Genomic DNA, 16,585 nt, shown 5'->3' on the forward strand with positions numbered 1-16,585 from the left:
ATCTGGCAGGGCACCCGAAATTTCACACCAAACCAACATCGTCCTCTTGTTCGGTCGCTAAGACTCCGCGAGACGCAACGTATCTCTCCCCAAACGCCATCTTCCTATCCTCACTGACGCAAGTGGTTTCTCTCCTTGTAAGTGTATCACTGCATCGCATCCCCTCCTGCCCTCGAAGCCATTCCTGCCGTCGTCTCCTGACCGTGGACACGGGGGTCTCCACAATTACATTCGAGACCATCTACTGCCACTCTAGCCTCTTCCCTGCAGGGCATCTCGCCAGTCCCCCCCTTCTCCCCGTCGCCACGTTCTTGTACTTACCTTCGGGTGACTTCGCCCAGGTTGACGACTTGTTTCCTGTCGCGTCTGACAGTGTGAACTGACTGTTGCTGACCAAGTTCCTCTCGTTGCTAGCTGTTGTCCTCCCCTCACCGCCGTCAACATGGGTCTGACTTTCTCGAGGTTGTTCGATAAAATATGGGGCAAGAAGGAGATGCGGATTTTGATGGTTGGTCTTGATGCTGCCGGAAAGACCACCATCCTGTATAAGCTGAAGCTCGGTGAAATCGTCACCACTATCCCTACGATCGGTTAGTCTTCCTCTCCATCGTCTCGTCTGGTCGCTGGGCTCGGGGGTTGCTGGTGCAGTCGCGTGAGCGGAGGGTTGGACTGGCAGAAGGATCACTGACGAGTCAAATCCTGCTTCAGGTTTCAACGTCGAGACTGTCGAATATAAGAACATTCAATTCACCGTCTGGGACGTCGGTGGTCAGGACAAGATCCGTCCTCTGTGGAGGCACTACTTCCAGAACACCCAGGGTATCATCTTCGTCGTCGACAGCAATGACCGTGATCGTATTGTGGAGGCCCGGGAGGAACTCCAGCGCATGCTGAATGAGGACGAACTTCGTGACGCTCTTCTCCTGGTTTTCGCCAACAAGCAGGACTTGCCAGTACGTCTCGACTTGGTCACCTGATTTGGTATCTTTGTATGGATTCTCACTCACACTTACAGAACGCCATGAGCCCCGCCGAGATCACCCAGCAGCTGGGCCTGCAGAGCTTGACGCGCCGTGCTTGGGTAAGTTTGGATAGGAATCCTTGGATGTCCGCGCTCGCTCTAACTCCTCGTCTAGTACATCCAATCTACTTGCGCTACCACTGGTGACGGTCTGTACGAGGGTCTGGAATGGCTTGCAGAGACTCTGAGAAAGACTGGTCGTGACTAGATGAAACGAGCGGGTCCTCAGCTTGATGGTGCTTTTTGACTTGACGCGGAATACCAAATCGGGGGAACGGGGAGTTGTGAAGTGTTTGCTCGAGGCAGAGGGACTTAGTACATGTGTGTTCTCTTAACGGCTTCTTTCTCATTGCTCTCTCCTACTATGCTATTAGCCACTTTATTCCTCTTTCCTTCCCGTCATCACTGGCGTCGATTGAACGAGTTATTTCTTCCATGACCGAAAACTTTTGTGTTGCTTGTCTTCTTGTCCTTTTTCGATCTTAAGTGTCAAATGAAATATCTTATGTCTAGACATGTCTCTTTGGTATCTTCCGCCTGTTTATCATCCATTGAGACAGCTGTCTAAATATGGGCTGGTGTCACAATGCTTTTCGGGTATTTCAAGGTCCTGCACAGAACAATTGATGTGCTGCAATATTGCTATCCAAGGTCGAGGCCTTCAGCCCCATCAGGCTGACAATTCGTATTCCCACGTTGGTTTTGGTTCTACTGGAAACTCGGGACATGGGATCCGGATTGACCGTGGATTCACCCGTTGAAGAGGTGCTTTTCTTTTCTTGAGGTCCCTTTGTCTCTTCCCCCTAGCTTCCCATCGCACCGTCAGACTCAAACAGGACAGCTAGGTTTACTTAACTGAGTTTGCAACTGGGAGTGATACAACCAAGACATTTGCTGTTGCTGCATAGATCTATCTTCCTGCCAAACGATCCCATCTCGATTTTCCTAGACCAGGACCGATTTCAACCAGAACTGCAAATGGACGGCCCTCGTGACCCGCTTCTTCTTTGCGGTGGGACAGCCGCCGAGATGATGCTGCCGTTACAGGCTCTGCGTACGACACGCACAGATAATATTGAGTAACAGGCTGGGTTGACGACGTTCGCATGACTGTCCACCCACACACAGAGCAGAGCCTGGAGTCGAGTCCTACCTGCTGGAGTCCTGTATTTAAGCTGCAATTGAGCCCCTTTTTGAATTCATTCCGAGTTGATTGCTGAGTTTCTTCATTGGCAGAAGATACTTCTCTCACTGCTTGGTGCAGTAGCCAACACGGTTTGAACTCGCCCATCCTCAGTACTGCTCTTCTATTCTCAGGTGGCACCGGTGAACCAGATCTGACAGCATGGTACGCTGATTTTACAACTTGTCTACAGAGTATTCCCTTCTTTTTTGCCCCCTTGATTCATTCGCTTTCCACATCTATGCTCATGGATACTAGGTGAGCCTTTCACGTTGGAGACTGGGTGAATGTAATCAGGTTCCAACGCCCACCTTCCATTTACCTGCGCGTGCGAACTTCCTGTCGATACTGGTTATCGTTCCTACCTTTCTCTACCTCGTCAGACTGGTCCACCGCGACTACCACGCTTTCCTGGCCCTAGGACCGGGCGGGACACCCTCGACACCCCTGGGATACATGCGGATCTGCGTCCTACGGTTGGTCAAGCTGCGCAATCCGTTGAAACCCCCGGTACTGCCCCCCTGCCTTCACCCGCAAGAGGGCATCTTAAAACAGGACCTCCCAGCCCGTAGCGGAGACCGTCCACGCGTCGCTGGAATCGCACCTCAGCGCCAGATCACGCAGCGCAGCGGAGCGGAGATGTACCGTGCCCTCTCCGAAGCCATCAAGCAGCTTGCCCAGTGCCATCCGGATCATCTGTATCTGGACACGTCCTGCTTCGAGAAGCACAGCACCGGCCTTTTCTCCTCGCACCCGGCGTGTCGAAGCCATCAAAATCACGCCACGTGCAACGGCGAGATCTGCCATGCTCACCCCTGCGATGGGAGTCTGCACCTCACGCTCCACCCAGCGGATGTGAAGCTCATCCTCGAGCGGGGCTGGGGCGAGCGCCATCCGCTGGCGTGGGACAGCAGCTGGTGGTGGAAAGCGAAGATCGTACCGCCGGGGTTTGTCATGATCTATGCGCCTAGAGATGAGAAGGAGTTGGACTGTGTTGTGCAGATTGTCCGCGCTGCGGCGTGGTGGGTTAGTGGTGCTGAATTGCAGCGAGATGTTGAGAGTGCCGGCAAGGAGTTGCATATGGGTGAGAGGACGTCAGATCTGCTCGCGGGAACCTCCAAATGATGGATGCCTCGACGAATCTGTCAGTGAACTGGAAGATTGTCTCTCCTCACTTAATGTCTAACGTATTCACTGTTCCGTCCAAAAGTCCTCTCCTAGTGAGCGTGGCGATTTAGCATATAATGAAAATTGAAGGATCCCCTTTCTCGAATCATTCCTCACATCTATTCCTCGATAAGCGACAGTTTACTTACGTTCCCGGCGTCACAGCGCTTCATCTCAGTTATTTTTTTACCGGATTAATGAGCGCATATACGAGACAGCTCTTGCATGAACGTCCAAAATGCCATTGCTGAAGGAGAAGAATATTCTTCACTGGCAGTCTCGTGTCCATTTTATCTGACAGCTGACGGCATTCCGTTACCTTGCCATTTTGTCACCTCAGAAAGGTTGTGAGTAGGAGAGATATAAAATAGAGAGAATAGAGTCTTGGATGTCAGACAATATTAGCAGCGATTTTCTTTCTTCAATCAACACAGACTGAGTGGACTTTGGTTATAATCCTATATCAGTTAACTGGTTCACAAGATGTCTTTCCATTTGCTATATATATATCGTCATATTCAAGACTCTTAATCTTAATTACCGTGTTTTGTGCTGCTGATTCTTCAGAGGGACACCAAGCAATAAACATAGTCATTCCTCCGTACAGTACAGTACTCCGTACGGAGTAGTAAAAAGAAGAGCACCATTGCGTGCGTACAGAGTACTCCGTCCTCCGTTCGTCCAGTTGCACGGGTTCAAGCGTCGAAGATCAGTGCGGATCAGTCGACCGCTGCCAGTTGGATAAGGTTCCTCTAAATACTTTATCCACCGCGAGTCAAGTCATCAATAAAATTCCATAGCATTACCGAACTTCATAATTCAAGTGCACGTTGCGAGTTCACATTTCAGGTCTGTCTGCGTTTTGAGAATCTATTATTCTGGATATTGTGATTGATGATGAGAGGTGATGGTGGTGAGATGAAAACCTGCATATTCGTCATACATTTATTCAACTACTCACTCCGTACGCTTGTTCTGAGTGTAATTTAATAGAGTCTGTGCTGGTTGACTTGAGTATTCATAGATACACATTACAGCCTGTCATGTGGAGATGATAGTTAGATGCCTTCTATGCTGTCTGTTTTACAGGATAGATCTTCAGCTTTCATCTTATGTTGTTCATAGCACTGTAAGGCGGATGGAGTGGACGACTGGGTCGTGGCTGCCGTTCTGGGATGCTTAATGGAGAGGGTCTGGAGCCTGGCACGGCAAGAGCCCGCCACGAGGCCGTGGCTTCCCGCTGATTGCACCACCTTTCGCCGGCGTGCGCGTCTCCCGCCCGGGCGGCGTGGGTCTTGGAGTCTTGGCGGTCTTCGGGCCTGTCAGAACTCACAGGCTAGAAGATTCCCCCCGTTAAGCGCCCCTCCAGGGGTCTCGCCTGCAATCGCTTCGGCAACCGTTTCTCTGGTTGATTGCTTGATTGCTGCTGCACCTGTCGGTGGTCACTGAGAGCGGTCTTTGCGCGTCACCGTCCTCCACTTCGTCCTCGACTGTTCTCGTGTCAACAATTGAGTTAACTTTTTCTTGATGATCTCCTACATGCTTCCTGATCCCCTGAGAAGCTCTCAGCAGGGTTCGTTCGCACACCTGCGTCATCGCTGCTCCCGTGTACTACACCGCTACCGTTCGTTCTACCGTAGTCTGGACCGCTTTCTTGGCATCGTCACTACTAACACAAACACTCCAGACTCCCACACCGTCGATTCGATAACGAGACACGGATCCAAAACCCTCGAGCGTTCCCAATCACAGGCGTCAGTGACGGCCTCTAGACGAATGCTCTCCCTCGCGCGATGACCGGACAAACAAGACATCGGGCTGTGTCCGACACGCAGACGAGCGGCTGGTCTCGCCGACAGCTTCAAGTCGGACAGCAGAGAACCGATCCTGAAAAGGCTGTGGCCTCATATGGCTCCCTCAGTGAGGATGAGCTCCCCTACTCCGACTCATCACGAGTCACCTCCGCATCTCACGCATCCCATCAACCAATGCTGGGCAGTCCGTCACGGCGGCGGCGGACGACAAATGGCTCCAAGTTCTACCCAGTCCCCCATCGGCTGATGCGATGGCTCTGCCTCGCCCTGCTCGCCGCGCTCGTCATCTTTGTCCTCACTCTCTTCCGCTTCAGTTTCATGCCGCCCGGCGAACAGATCCCACTCGAACTACCGAAGCCCGCCCCGAAGCCGCCTCGATGGGAGAGCTTTCCCTTCCTGAAGCGGTACCACGGCGGGATCCGGACGTTGATACCGCGAAAGGAGAACGTCCCCGAGTACCCCGGACAAGGTACGGAAGAGCAAATTCTCGGTGAAGTCGAAGGTCAAGGCGACGAGACCAGCAACGACCTCCAGTCTCGATCGCAGCAGCAGGGACCCTCAATGACCAGCGAGCCGTTTAACCCGTACCCGGACTACAAATCAGAGGATTACATCAAGAAATACGGCGAAAAGAGAGACTGCTTCTTGGATGACGACGAAACTATCCGTGTGCCCCTCGTCCACCACTACAAAGGCGTCCCGCGAGGCTTCCCCGAGGCAGTCATGGGATCCAACGAGATGATTGGCATCCAGGACGATGTCTGCTTTGACCGGTTTGGCCGGCTGGGGCCGTATGGACTGGGCTATGGGGTGAAGAAGGGCGGGACCGGTGCCGGCCTCGAGGGTGATCGTGCTGGAGCGGAGCGAGTCTGGAGCGACATTCCGCCGGTCGATTTCCGCGTGGTCAACTGGGCGGCAGCCCAGAATCGATGTGTGGCTGCCAACAACCATCGCTTCAAAGATCTCCCAGAGTCCCCCCGACTGGACCGCATGTTTGCCATGCCTGTTGGTGTGCCTCCTCAGCCCCGTCTCCCCGACGTGGCCGCGTCCTCGCACAAAAAAGAACCGAAAAAGGGCACGGACCGCCTACCCCGGACGGCCGTCCTCATTCGAACCTGGACTGACTACCACTACACTCCCGACGATATCATGTACCTGCGGTCGTTGATCTCGGAGTTGTCCCTGCTGTCCGGCGGTGAGTACACGGTCCACTTCCTGGTCCACGTCAAGGACGACAATCTCCAGATCTGGTCTGACGATGAGACGTACGAACGCGTGCTCCGCGACTCGCTGCCGGAGGAATTCCGGGGCATGGCCACGTTGTGGTCGGAACGACAGATGGGGCTCATCTACGGCGGACTGGAAGAAACGTTTACACGGGGACTGCCGGTGCACGGCGTCTACCGCAGCACCTTCATGCCGGTGCAATATTTCGCCTATCTCCACCCGGAATACGACTACTTCTGGAACTGGGAAATGGACGTCCGATACACGGGACATTGGTACCATTTCTTCGATAAGGTGGTCAGCTGGGCTCGCGAGCAGCCCCGGAAGGGGCTCTGGGAGCGCAATGCTCGATTCTACGTGCCCTCGGTTCACGGCCCGTGGGAGGATTTCATTCAGACGGTCCGCGTGCAGACCGAACTCGGCACGAATAGCCCCAACAACATGTGGAGTCCGTTGAAGAACAGCCCGGACCCGTTGGATCCGGACAAGAAAGACACGGGCCGACATGGCGACAAGTTCATCTGGGGACCCGAGCGGCCCCACGAGAGCGATATCCTGGAGGTCGAAGGCGAGGGAATTCCTCCGACCACGATGGAGAAGGATCGGTATCAGTGGGGGGTCGGGGAAGAGGCGGACTTGATCGTGTTCAACCCGCTGTACGACCCAGAGGGCACGACGTGGCTGCTGCGGGACGACGTGACGGGCTACAACAAGGAGAACGGGATGCCGCCGCGTCGGACGGCCATCATCACGGCGTCGCGTCTCTCGCGCAAGCTGCTGATGACGATGCACCGCGAGACCAGCCTGAAGCGGCACACCATGTTCTCAGAGATGTGGCCGGCGACGACGGCGCTGCACCACGGGTTCAAGGCGGTGTACGTGCCGCATTCGGTGTACATCGACCGACGGTGGCCGGTGCGGTATCTGGAGTCGGTGTTCAATGCCGGGCGCAACGGGGCGTCGGGCGGCGCGCGGACGTCCGTCTTTGGCGACCGCGAGCACAACTTCCGGGGCACGACGTGGTTCTACTCGGCGGGGTTCTCGCCGAATCTGTGGCGACGCTGGCTGGGGTACAAGGTCGACAACGACGGCGGAGAGGAGGAGGAACTCGCGGGCGAGGGCCGGATGTGTCTGCCACCGATGCTGCTCCATCCGATCAAGGAGGTGGAGATGGTGATTGATGATGGGGGTGTCGAAGGTTGACAGTCGTGTTGACGAGTCGTCGTTGTTGACAATGATGACCTTGCTTCTCTTGTCTGTATGGCTTCGCTTCTGTGTATGGATTTGTTTCTTTGGACACGTACATGCATGTTGCCATTCAGTGCGGGGTCTGTTTTATTAGCGTTTGCCATGAGCTGTTGTGTTGACCCTGCATGTCGGTCGAGGGCGACCGGTGGTGTTGCTTGCTTGCTTCAGGTGTTGCTTGCTTGCTTCAGGTGTTGCTTGTTGCCACTTTTCTTATGAATACTTGATATTGATATTGGTATTGTATTGTATAATGGCTAGTCATTGTTATCCTTTCTACTTTCTGTGTTGTTATTGTTATCTCCCATGTTTTTTTCTTTCAGGGATGACTTCGACCAGGCCAGGCAGGTTGATGGGCTATACCTAAGTATCTTGATAGACGGGACGGATTCGCTGGTCAGGTACCTAGGACCAACCAGTTGCCTACCTACTTAGGTAGGGAGACATTTAGAGCTTTGACTCCAGTAGTAGCTCGGCTAGATGAAATAAAATAAATAATGTTAATCGGGACGGAAGTCATCGATACTAATACTATTTTTATTTTGCTCGTTGTAGGCATGTCTGTACTAGGGACTATTTCTGTATGGGCAACGGGTGAGGCCTGAGATACAGACAAGACATGCAGCAAGGGTAAGTAAGGTCCTGGCCATTATTGTCGTTAGCTGTAGACTTCGATGCTCTGCTTCCAGATTAATTATATTTTCCGTATTTCCAGTACTCCTGTCTTTTTTTTTTGTCTTACCTCCCAATTCTATTCAATTCAACCCCACGTGATACATACATTAATATTGATAAGGGGGTCTCCTAGGTAGGAAGTAACTAGCTAACATTCGGATATCGACTGTTCTGGCCATGAGTACTACCCCAATAAGCATATGCATGTAGGAGGTAAATTTATTTATTGTGTAGTGTGCTTTTTCAAGAAGCAAGGCACAACAAGACACCAGGACAAGGCAAGTATGCCGACGGAAGCCAGATCCTCTCCCTTACTACCTAAATTGGGCAATTCTGTACTCCGTACAGTTAGGTAGGTATATTCCGGGTGGTATATTCCTTGGATGTGCATGCCCATCGGACGGTTCTCCGATCCAGTGCTGTACTGTAGACACTCGGCACACCTTCCCATTCCAACCCCCCGCATGCCTTTCTTCTTTTCTTCTTTTCTTCTCGCTCGGTATGCTTTAACCCGTTCGATTCGAAACTGACCCGACCAAATCTGGAACTCGAACCCCTCCCCGCACTCTTTTTCATCAGTCTAGGTAGTCATCGACGCGATCCACGTCGACTCGACTCGACTCGACTTGTTTGTCCCACGCAATGCAATGCGATGCAGTCATGCAGTGCAGTGAGTCAATCGGTGTTGTCTCTGGTCCAACAGCCGACTGACCGACGGACCGACTGACCAACCAACCGGTCATGTGTCTGCTGCTCTTCGGTCCAGTTGCCAATGTTTTTTTATGTCCTGTCCGACAAGTGAATAAAGCTTAGTTCTAGAGCTGTCTGTTTGCAGAGACCTTATAAATTATAAATTATGACTCTGAAGGAGAACCTCGAATCCTCTACGATGGGAATCTTTCTTTCTTTGATTGTCATAGTGGTGTTCGATATTTGAATACTAATTAAAGCTTGCTTGCTTGCATTAATCGATCTTCTTACCTCTATTCTTTCTATCGTCTCTCTAGATACCATATACTTATCCAGAACAACAATACCTCTATCGAATTCACACCATGCCAGACCACAACCACATCATCGCCCTCCCCAACACGCCCCCCATCGACAACCCCTCTATCAACCCCCTCGAAATCGCCCAGCAATGGCTCTCCTCGCTCGAGACCGTCCTCCGCACCCAGGACTTTCCCCGCCTGCGCGAGCTCTTCCACACCGAGTCATGGTGGCGCGACGCTCTCGCGCTGCAGTGGGATCTGCGCACGATCCAGGGTGCCAACCGCATCGAAGCTTTTATCTCTCAGCATCAGCCGCAGGCGCAGCTGTCTTCTTTCCGGCTGCAGGATATAGGGAAGTACCAACCCACGCTGGACGAGCCGGAGAAGGATGCTGGACTGCAGCTAAGCTGGGTTGTGTCCATGTTCTTTTTCGAGACGAGGGTTGGTCGTGGGGCGGGTGTCCTTCGCTTGACGCAGGAGAATGGAGGTAGTCGGCAATGGAAAGCGTATACAGTCTACACCTCGCTGCAGGAGCTCAAAGGGTTCGAGGAGCCGCTGGGTCCGAAACGGGTGTATGGTACGCTTGGCTCGATGCCTGGTGGTTCGAGTAAGGGGACCTGGTTGGAGAGAAGGAAGAAGCAGCTTGAGTTTGCGGATGAGGAGCCGACAGTGCTTGTCGTGGGGGCTGGTAGGAAACCACTTATGCCAGAGTAGAGGCAGGAATGAATGCTGACGGTTATACAGGCCAGTCCGGACTGAACATCGGCGCTCGTCTGCAGTTCCTCGGGGTGTCGACGCTGATCATTGACAAGAATGAGCGGATTGGCGATAATTGGAGGAAGCGGTACAGGGTATGCATACACCCATAACTTACTACTTGCTTGATATTTATCTGAGATATTTTCTCTGATATTCGCCTGCCAGACACTCGTCACCCACGACCCCGCCGAATTCACACACATGGCCTACCTGCCCTTCCCCAAGAACTGGCCCCAATTCACGCCGAAAGACAAACTCGCCGATTGGTTCGAAGCCTACGCCAGCCTGATGGAGCTGAACGTGTGGACGAAGACGAGCATCACGGGGGCCGTCTACGACGACGCTGCTGGCACATGGACCGTGACGCTGTCTCGGGCAGATGGCTTCCAGCGCGTCCTCCACCCGCGGCACCTCGTCTGGTGTACGGGGCATTCCGGGGAGCCCAAGATCCCGACTTTCCCTGGCCAGGAGGACTTCAGGGGCGTTGTCTACCATGGCAGCCAGCACGAAGACGCATCGAAGTACGACGTCAGGGGGAAGAAGGTCATCGTCGTCGGCACGGGGAACAGTGGACACGACATCGCAGAGAACTTTTACGAGAATGGCGCCGAGGTCACGATGTTGCAGCGCAGCGGGACGTATGTGCTGTCTCTCGACAAGGGGGTATTTATGCTGCATGAGGGGGTTCACGATGAATGGGGGTGCGTTAGTTCTTGTTTACATGATAAACCATTAAAACAAGCATAAATGCCAGATTAGCAGGACGATACTGACTGATTTGTATAACTGCAGCCCGCCCACCGACCAAGCAGACATCATCAGCGAAAGCCTCCCTTTTCCCGTCCAATTCGCACTCAACGTGTACCTCACCCGACGCATCTCCGCCGTCGACGCCCCCCTCCTCTCCGGCCTCAAACGCTCTGGCTTCAAAATCTACAAGGGAGTCGACAACTCCGGCATCGCGCGCCTATACTTCACTCGCGGAGGGGGGTACTACATCGACGTCGGATGCAGCCAGTTGATCATCGACGGGAAAATCAAAGTGAAGCATTCCCCCAAGGGGATCGCGGGGTTTAAGACCCATGCTCTTGTCCTGAATGATGAGCAGCAAACGGAGCTCGAAGCAGACATCGTGGTGCTGGCTACGGGGTACGATAACATGCGGACGACGGTGCGCAAGGTCCTCGGGGACCGCGTCGCGGATCGGGTAGGCGATGTCTGGGATTTGGATGAGGAGGGGGAGCTCAATGCTGTATGTCAGGCCAGAACAAACCCAAAAACAAACCCTCCCTGAGGGAACAAAAGCAGAGTGTGTGTACTTGACTAACGTGTTCATGTCTGATGGCAGATATGGCGACCCTCCGGCCACCCACACTTCTGGTACATGGGCGGCAACCTCGCGCTGTGCAGGATTTACTCCAAGTTTCTGGCGCTGCAGATCAAGGCGATTGAGGAGGGGTTGGCGCCGTCGTCTCCTTCCAGTGCTGCTGCTACTGCTGCGGAGTCGGAGTTATAGATTGTATGTCTATAATATATCTAATTTTTTCTTTTCTTTTCTCTCTCTCTTTTGGTCCTTGGATGATCTTAATGGTAGGTAATGTATGGGTATGTACAGAGAGAGAAGAGCAGAAAAGTTAGACAAGACAGAATGAGAGAATAGATAGATCATATTTTATTTCTGTCCACTTCCTGATTAGGCACTATAACCTAGGTATGTACCTAAAGTGCTTGCTTGCTTACTTAGCTACGACTATACGATATGTTATCCGAATACATCTAGTCTACTTCAACCGGGCTATCTGAATATTCTACTTCATTCAATCGCTATCGCTAAGTGATACAGAGTAAGGGATGATGCTCTACCGAAGTCAAGCTGACTTCTCCTGAGTCACAACTAACTTGTACATGTCTTAAACAAAGTAAGAAAAGAAAGAAGGGTCCTCGACATGACGTCAGTTTGTCACCGATTACATCAGGCAAAATGCCCAAAGTGCCACGGAAACTACTCCGACCGCCAGATATAACGCTCCAGATAGCTCACGGGCACGGGGCGCCGCTGCATGAAACGGAGCTGGGGAAGGGGTGACCGTGACAGTCGTCGCGGTAACAGACGCGGTCTTCGTCGCTGCATTCGGCGCCGCGCCTGCAGGCGAGCTGACGAGCTCGAAATTACCACAATTCAGGCGAGTCCCATTGTTCGAGTGGACCACCACGGAGCGGTCGCCGATGAATGCTGGATTGCCCGGTGTGGTCGATAGATAATAATCGATGTACTCTTCGATCCAGGGCTCACCGTCCTCAGCGACGATCAGCCCGTGCTTCCCACTCAGATCGCCGATCTGGCAAGTAGCAGGCTCGTTGGCATTGCACGGGGGCTCTTCGCCACGGTTGGTAGTGTCAAGATGGCCAAGGGCTGCAGTGCAGTTGCCGTCCGGAGGCACTCGATCCACATGGATATGATATTCTATAGCAGTCAGTATACTCCAAGCAAGATGCGAACATGGAGAACATACCGAACGGCCCGTAGATGCTTTCATCAGGGAAGCCAGTAAAATCGATCACAAAGGTAGTCCCGATGCCGCCAGGTCCACCAGTTCCGCTGATGGTCCCGCGGATTCCAGTAGTACTCTTGTCGAACAGGGTCGCTGTGTAGGTGATAGGGAGGCTACCATTTGCGACAGGAGCACTGATGAACTGTGCGAGAACTTGTGGGATAGTGAGCGTGAGGCCCAAGAGGAGAAAGATGCCATTGAATATGGGCTGCATTCTAACACAATAGTTAGCACGCACCTTGTATTGTAACAGCAAGCACAGTAGACTGACTTACTCCAGATGTGCTTGTGCTACTGCTACCAGAATGAGACAATGCTGTGTATGTAGAGCAGTGCTAAGAAGAATGACAGCTATGCAGTCAGAGATGTGGGACTGGAAGTAATAAGAGAAGAAGAGAGAAGCAAAGGAAAACAATTTGAAATGGGGGTCGCTGTCTATCTACTAAGGTAGGCACCTGCTGGTGCACTTTCCATTTTTGGTAATGTTTCCATAGAAGTGGTAGGAGAATGAGAGGAAGGAACAGGCAGAAGAAGTGCCAATCACATGCCTGATCAAGCAGGATTGCTGTTACAGATTAATTTCAAACAAAAGCACTCTGATTTAGCTGGCTGGAATGTGACTGCAAAAGAAGTGTTTCACAAGAGCATGAACTTATCCATGGCCGTATATTGTATAGTATACAATTAGCAACCGTCCGGCTGCTCTCCAGCTTCCCACTAAGCTGGTCTTTTAACTTGTACTCGAATCTGGCACTTGCAATTGGTTTGAAGTACATATTAATTGGTGATATTCTGTTAACGACAGTCGTAGCTCCTTTTCTGTGTATCAACGGCAGAGAGCAGGTGAAACTGCATACAGCCTGTGTAAATTACTCTATATCATGGAAGACGACTTAGATATGATCCCATCCATAATCTCCATAGAAGAAAAGAATGGCAGATGGCAGATGCCAGATTCCAGATGCTATCTGGCATGAATCTGTCACCGCTTTTTTCCTGCGTTTTTTTTTTCGGCAGGCATTGGTAGCAGACGTACTTCATTAAGGGAAATAAGGATTTTTTTTAAAAAAAAAAAGGAAAAAAAATCACTTTTCCCGAAAATATAATCTCCAGGAATTCTGATGCAAAGAAAGAATCGGGATAACAACAGTAAAATGTAACTGTAACTGGTGCAGCAAGAGACATGAAAACACCAACAAGAGAAAAAAAAGGAGAGAGAGAGAGAGACAAAGAAATCACCTCTATGTTGGGAATTCAACCCTGGTCTCCACCGACAACCACTAGTTTTACACTCCCTAGTGTTGTGTTTGATTTTACACTTTCTCTGACTCTAAAAGAGAATAAATCGAATAATAGATTAAGATCTAGATACAGCCTGAAAGACTTTCCTGCAATAGATTATGCAGTTAATCTGAAGTGTCAGTGATTGATTGTTATACAAGCAAATGCATTGTAGTCACTGCAGTCATGTTTCATGCTAGTCCGATCTCGTCACCCCTCATCCAGCGCCCTCATTACATTCTTACCCCAGCCTTATTGAATAAAAGTAAGAGATTTCTTTTTTTTTTAATTCTTCAATTTAATTGTGTCTTGAAATCTGCGCTCGCTGTTAGCAGCAGCACATCAATTGAAGCTTCGACCACCTCCAAGTCAAAGATACAGCTGCTGCTGGTGGAAGATCAGTACGATATTCTCCTCCTTCTCTCTGTGAACTTTGTTCTCTGATGGTAGATGCGATGCTGATGCTGTCTATCTAGCCCTGCAGCCCAGGTCCACTATACCAACATGATCGAGAAGCTAGAATAGATCTGCAGCGTCGTCGGCGACTGCCAACAGGCGCTGGATTACCTGTCCACGCAGACGTCATCCTCATGAAGGTACGCATGACATATATGCCCTCAGCCCGCCATATCATGATCTTACTCTCGACGCCGATAAAGCTCTGCCTGACGGTCCTGGGCGGACTCGACGCGGCCAAGGCAATCCGCGCAAATCCCGAGTTTGGCACCATCCCGATCATTGCCATGATCGTTGGCAAGATTTACCTGCTCACTCGTGAACGGTGTCTCCAGGCTGGTAGGAACGATGTTCTTTCCAAGCCTGCAGTCGGAAACTACTCAGAATTTGGCCCTGAAGTGGGTCAAGAACGCGGATGAAGTGAAGTGAACTGAATTACGTGAATGACGGACGGTATGCCTGTTCGAAATACAGCCTATGTTACGTATGTATCTCCTCAATGGCATGAAATGGAATTGTTTTGACTATGTCGATTTGAGGACGATAGATATTCTGCTCGTAACTAATGCTAAGCTAGATAAAGATGAGAAGTGAGTGATCGAGCTGCTTTGCTTTGCTTCAGATGGTGCTCGCTTCGACAAGATATTGAATGAACTGACAAACTTAGCATAGAAAGAAAGAAATCCAGTCTGGTGAGTAGCAGGAGAAAGAAACAGAGAAAGACATGACCTGCATGAACAGAGAAGAAATCGTCGAAAATGACAGTCTGCCAATACAATATACATTGGAAGAGCCAGTGCCTGCAACAATTTATTTCAATTTAGGAAGTTCATTCCTCGTTGGCAGTGGTAGGGGTCGTGGTGGGAGTCGGAACGACATTCGACAACGGAGTCGACAGTCCGACTCGATCAATCGTCCTCGTATACACCACTCCGCCATTCTGTCGATCCTCGTGCACAATCAGGTCTTTCCGGTTGGTGTCGACGAGGAGGCGGATGAGATCGGGACGCATGTAGTGTCCGCCCTGTGCGGAGGTCAGCTTGATATCTCAGTGATTTATTTGTCTAGGGCTTTTGAAGCAGCAAACAAGGGAGGGACATACAAAGTCAGCAAGAGACTTTGACAGATGAGTCTCATCGAGATCGATCTGGATAGGTCAGTCAGTATAAAATTCTCTCCTCCTGCTCTTCTTCTAGAGAAGTCGTCACTCACATCAACAATGAGCAGCCCCTGAAAGTCCTTATCCGGATGAGGAACCAGACTCTGCCCGTCCGGTCCGAAAATTCGACCATGGCCGTTGTAGATGTGCGGATCCTCCAGTTCCTTGCCAGGAGGAGTGTTGAGCTTGATGCCCTCAGCAGCGATGGTCTGCCACGGGGCCAGTGTGAACGTGCCGGTCTCGATGGCATAGGCGGGGGTGACGAGCTGTGAGGTGTCAGCTGCTATCAACTGAAACAAAAAAAAAGGAGAGAGAGATAATGTCTATAACGAAAGTAAAACACGTACGTCTGCGTTCGCCTCAGCAATATTCGTATACGGATCAGGATACTTCAGCGTCTCCTTCCCCGGATAGAGCGGCCACGCCGCAATATGAACCTGCTCGCCGAGCGAGGCCGCATACGCCTTTAGGAACGGGTTCATATTCTCCCAGCAGTTGAGCTGGCCGATGCGGCCGATCTCAGTCTCGACCACCGACTCGGTCGTGTCGCCGGTGCCATCGCCAAAGACGAGGCGCTCGACGTGCGTCGCCCTGATCTTGCGGCGGTGGTTGAGGATGTCGCCTGACGGAGAGATAAGGACCTGCGAAGTGTACAGACTCGCGAGATCGACCTCCGAATACCCGAGGGAGACGAAGATCTTGTTGCGTCGCGCGGCCTCGCGGATCCGACGCATCTCCTCCGAGTTCGAGGGCAGGCTGTTCTCGCGGTACTTTTTCAGCAGCGGCAGGCTCTCCTGGTAGTTCACCTTCCAGGCCCAGTAGGGGTAGCCTGGGATCCCTACATACAATCTGTTAGCTAACCATCAACTACCCTGAGGTTTGCGGATACGGACATAGTTCAGGAAACGCAATCAGCTTGCAGCCTGCCTTGCCAGCTTCGTCAATCCAGTGGATGGTCCGGCGCACGGATTCCTCGAGATTGAACCAGCCGGGCTCGGCGTTGACAGCGGCGGCTTTGTATTTCTTGAGAACTGTCGGCATGTTGAAGGGAGTT

General features: G+C 51.7%; 7 protein-coding genes across 7 annotated transcripts; 5 read left to right on the top strand and 2 right to left on the bottom strand.

The window, feature by feature from the left end:
• Positions 1 to 442: 442 nt before the first annotated feature.
• On the top strand, positions 443 to 1,229 carry VTN77DRAFT_9129 (uncharacterized protein; the record flags this gene model as incomplete). The annotated part of the gene is made up of 4 exons (XM_069425703.1): positions 443 to 590; positions 709 to 953; positions 1,016 to 1,081; positions 1,137 to 1,229. The coding sequence occupies 4 exons, from the start codon at positions 443 to 445 to the stop codon at positions 1,227 to 1,229; spliced, it is 552 nt and encodes a 183-aa protein (XP_069274169.1).
• Positions 1,230 to 2,660: 1,431 nt separating this feature from the next.
• On the top strand, positions 2,661 to 3,329 carry VTN77DRAFT_9130 (uncharacterized protein; the record flags this gene model as incomplete). The annotated part of the gene is made up of 1 exon (XM_069425705.1): positions 2,661 to 3,329. One exon carries the CDS (start codon positions 2,661 to 2,663, stop codon positions 3,327 to 3,329), a length of 669 nt encoding a protein of 222 aa, XP_069274170.1.
• Positions 3,330 to 4,898: 1,569 nt separating this feature from the next.
• VTN77DRAFT_9131 (uncharacterized protein) lies at positions 4,899 to 5,168 on the top strand (the record flags this gene model as incomplete). The annotated part of the gene is made up of 2 exons (XM_069425706.1): positions 4,899 to 4,995; positions 5,059 to 5,168. 2 exons carry the CDS (start codon positions 4,899 to 4,901, stop codon positions 5,166 to 5,168), a joined length of 207 nt encoding a protein of 68 aa, XP_069274171.1.
• Positions 5,169 to 5,359: 191 nt separating this feature from the next.
• Positions 5,360 to 7,615, top strand: VTN77DRAFT_9132 (uncharacterized protein; the record flags this gene model as incomplete). The annotated part of the gene is made up of 1 exon (XM_069425707.1): positions 5,360 to 7,615. One exon carries the CDS (start codon positions 5,360 to 5,362, stop codon positions 7,613 to 7,615), a length of 2,256 nt encoding a protein of 751 aa, XP_069274172.1.
• Positions 7,616 to 9,387: 1,772 nt separating this feature from the next.
• VTN77DRAFT_9133 (uncharacterized protein) lies at positions 9,388 to 11,599 on the top strand (the record flags this gene model as incomplete). Its single annotated transcript, XM_069425708.1, has 5 exons — positions 9,388 to 10,012; positions 10,069 to 10,175; positions 10,249 to 10,784; positions 10,876 to 11,335; positions 11,432 to 11,599. 5 exons carry the CDS (start codon positions 9,388 to 9,390, stop codon positions 11,597 to 11,599), a joined length of 1,896 nt encoding a protein of 631 aa, XP_069274173.1.
• A 451-nt stretch (positions 11,600 to 12,050) lies between these two features.
• VTN77DRAFT_9134 (uncharacterized protein) lies at positions 12,051 to 14,661 on the bottom strand (the record flags this gene model as incomplete). Its single annotated transcript, XM_069425709.1, has 4 exons — positions 12,051 to 12,547; positions 12,597 to 12,850; positions 12,911 to 12,929; positions 14,559 to 14,661. The coding sequence occupies 4 exons, from the start codon at positions 14,659 to 14,661 to the stop codon at positions 12,051 to 12,053; spliced, it is 873 nt and encodes a 290-aa protein (XP_069274174.1).
• Positions 14,662 to 15,201: 540 nt separating this feature from the next.
• On the bottom strand, positions 15,202 to 16,572 carry VTN77DRAFT_9135 (uncharacterized protein; the record flags this gene model as incomplete). The annotated part of the gene is made up of 5 exons (XM_069425710.1): positions 15,202 to 15,396; positions 15,475 to 15,519; positions 15,585 to 15,797; positions 15,879 to 16,369; positions 16,425 to 16,572. 5 exons carry the CDS (start codon positions 16,570 to 16,572, stop codon positions 15,202 to 15,204), a joined length of 1,092 nt encoding a protein of 363 aa, XP_069274175.1.
• Between the last annotated feature and the right edge of the window lie 13 nt (positions 16,573 to 16,585).

The sequence above is a fragment of the Rasamsonia byssochlamydoides genome, assembly GCF_041956645.1.
Source record: "Rasamsonia byssochlamydoides strain NRRL 3658 unplaced genomic scaffold VTN77scaffold_82, whole genome shotgun sequence".
Taxonomy (NCBI): domain Eukaryota; kingdom Fungi; phylum Ascomycota; class Eurotiomycetes; order Eurotiales; family Trichocomaceae; genus Rasamsonia; species Rasamsonia byssochlamydoides.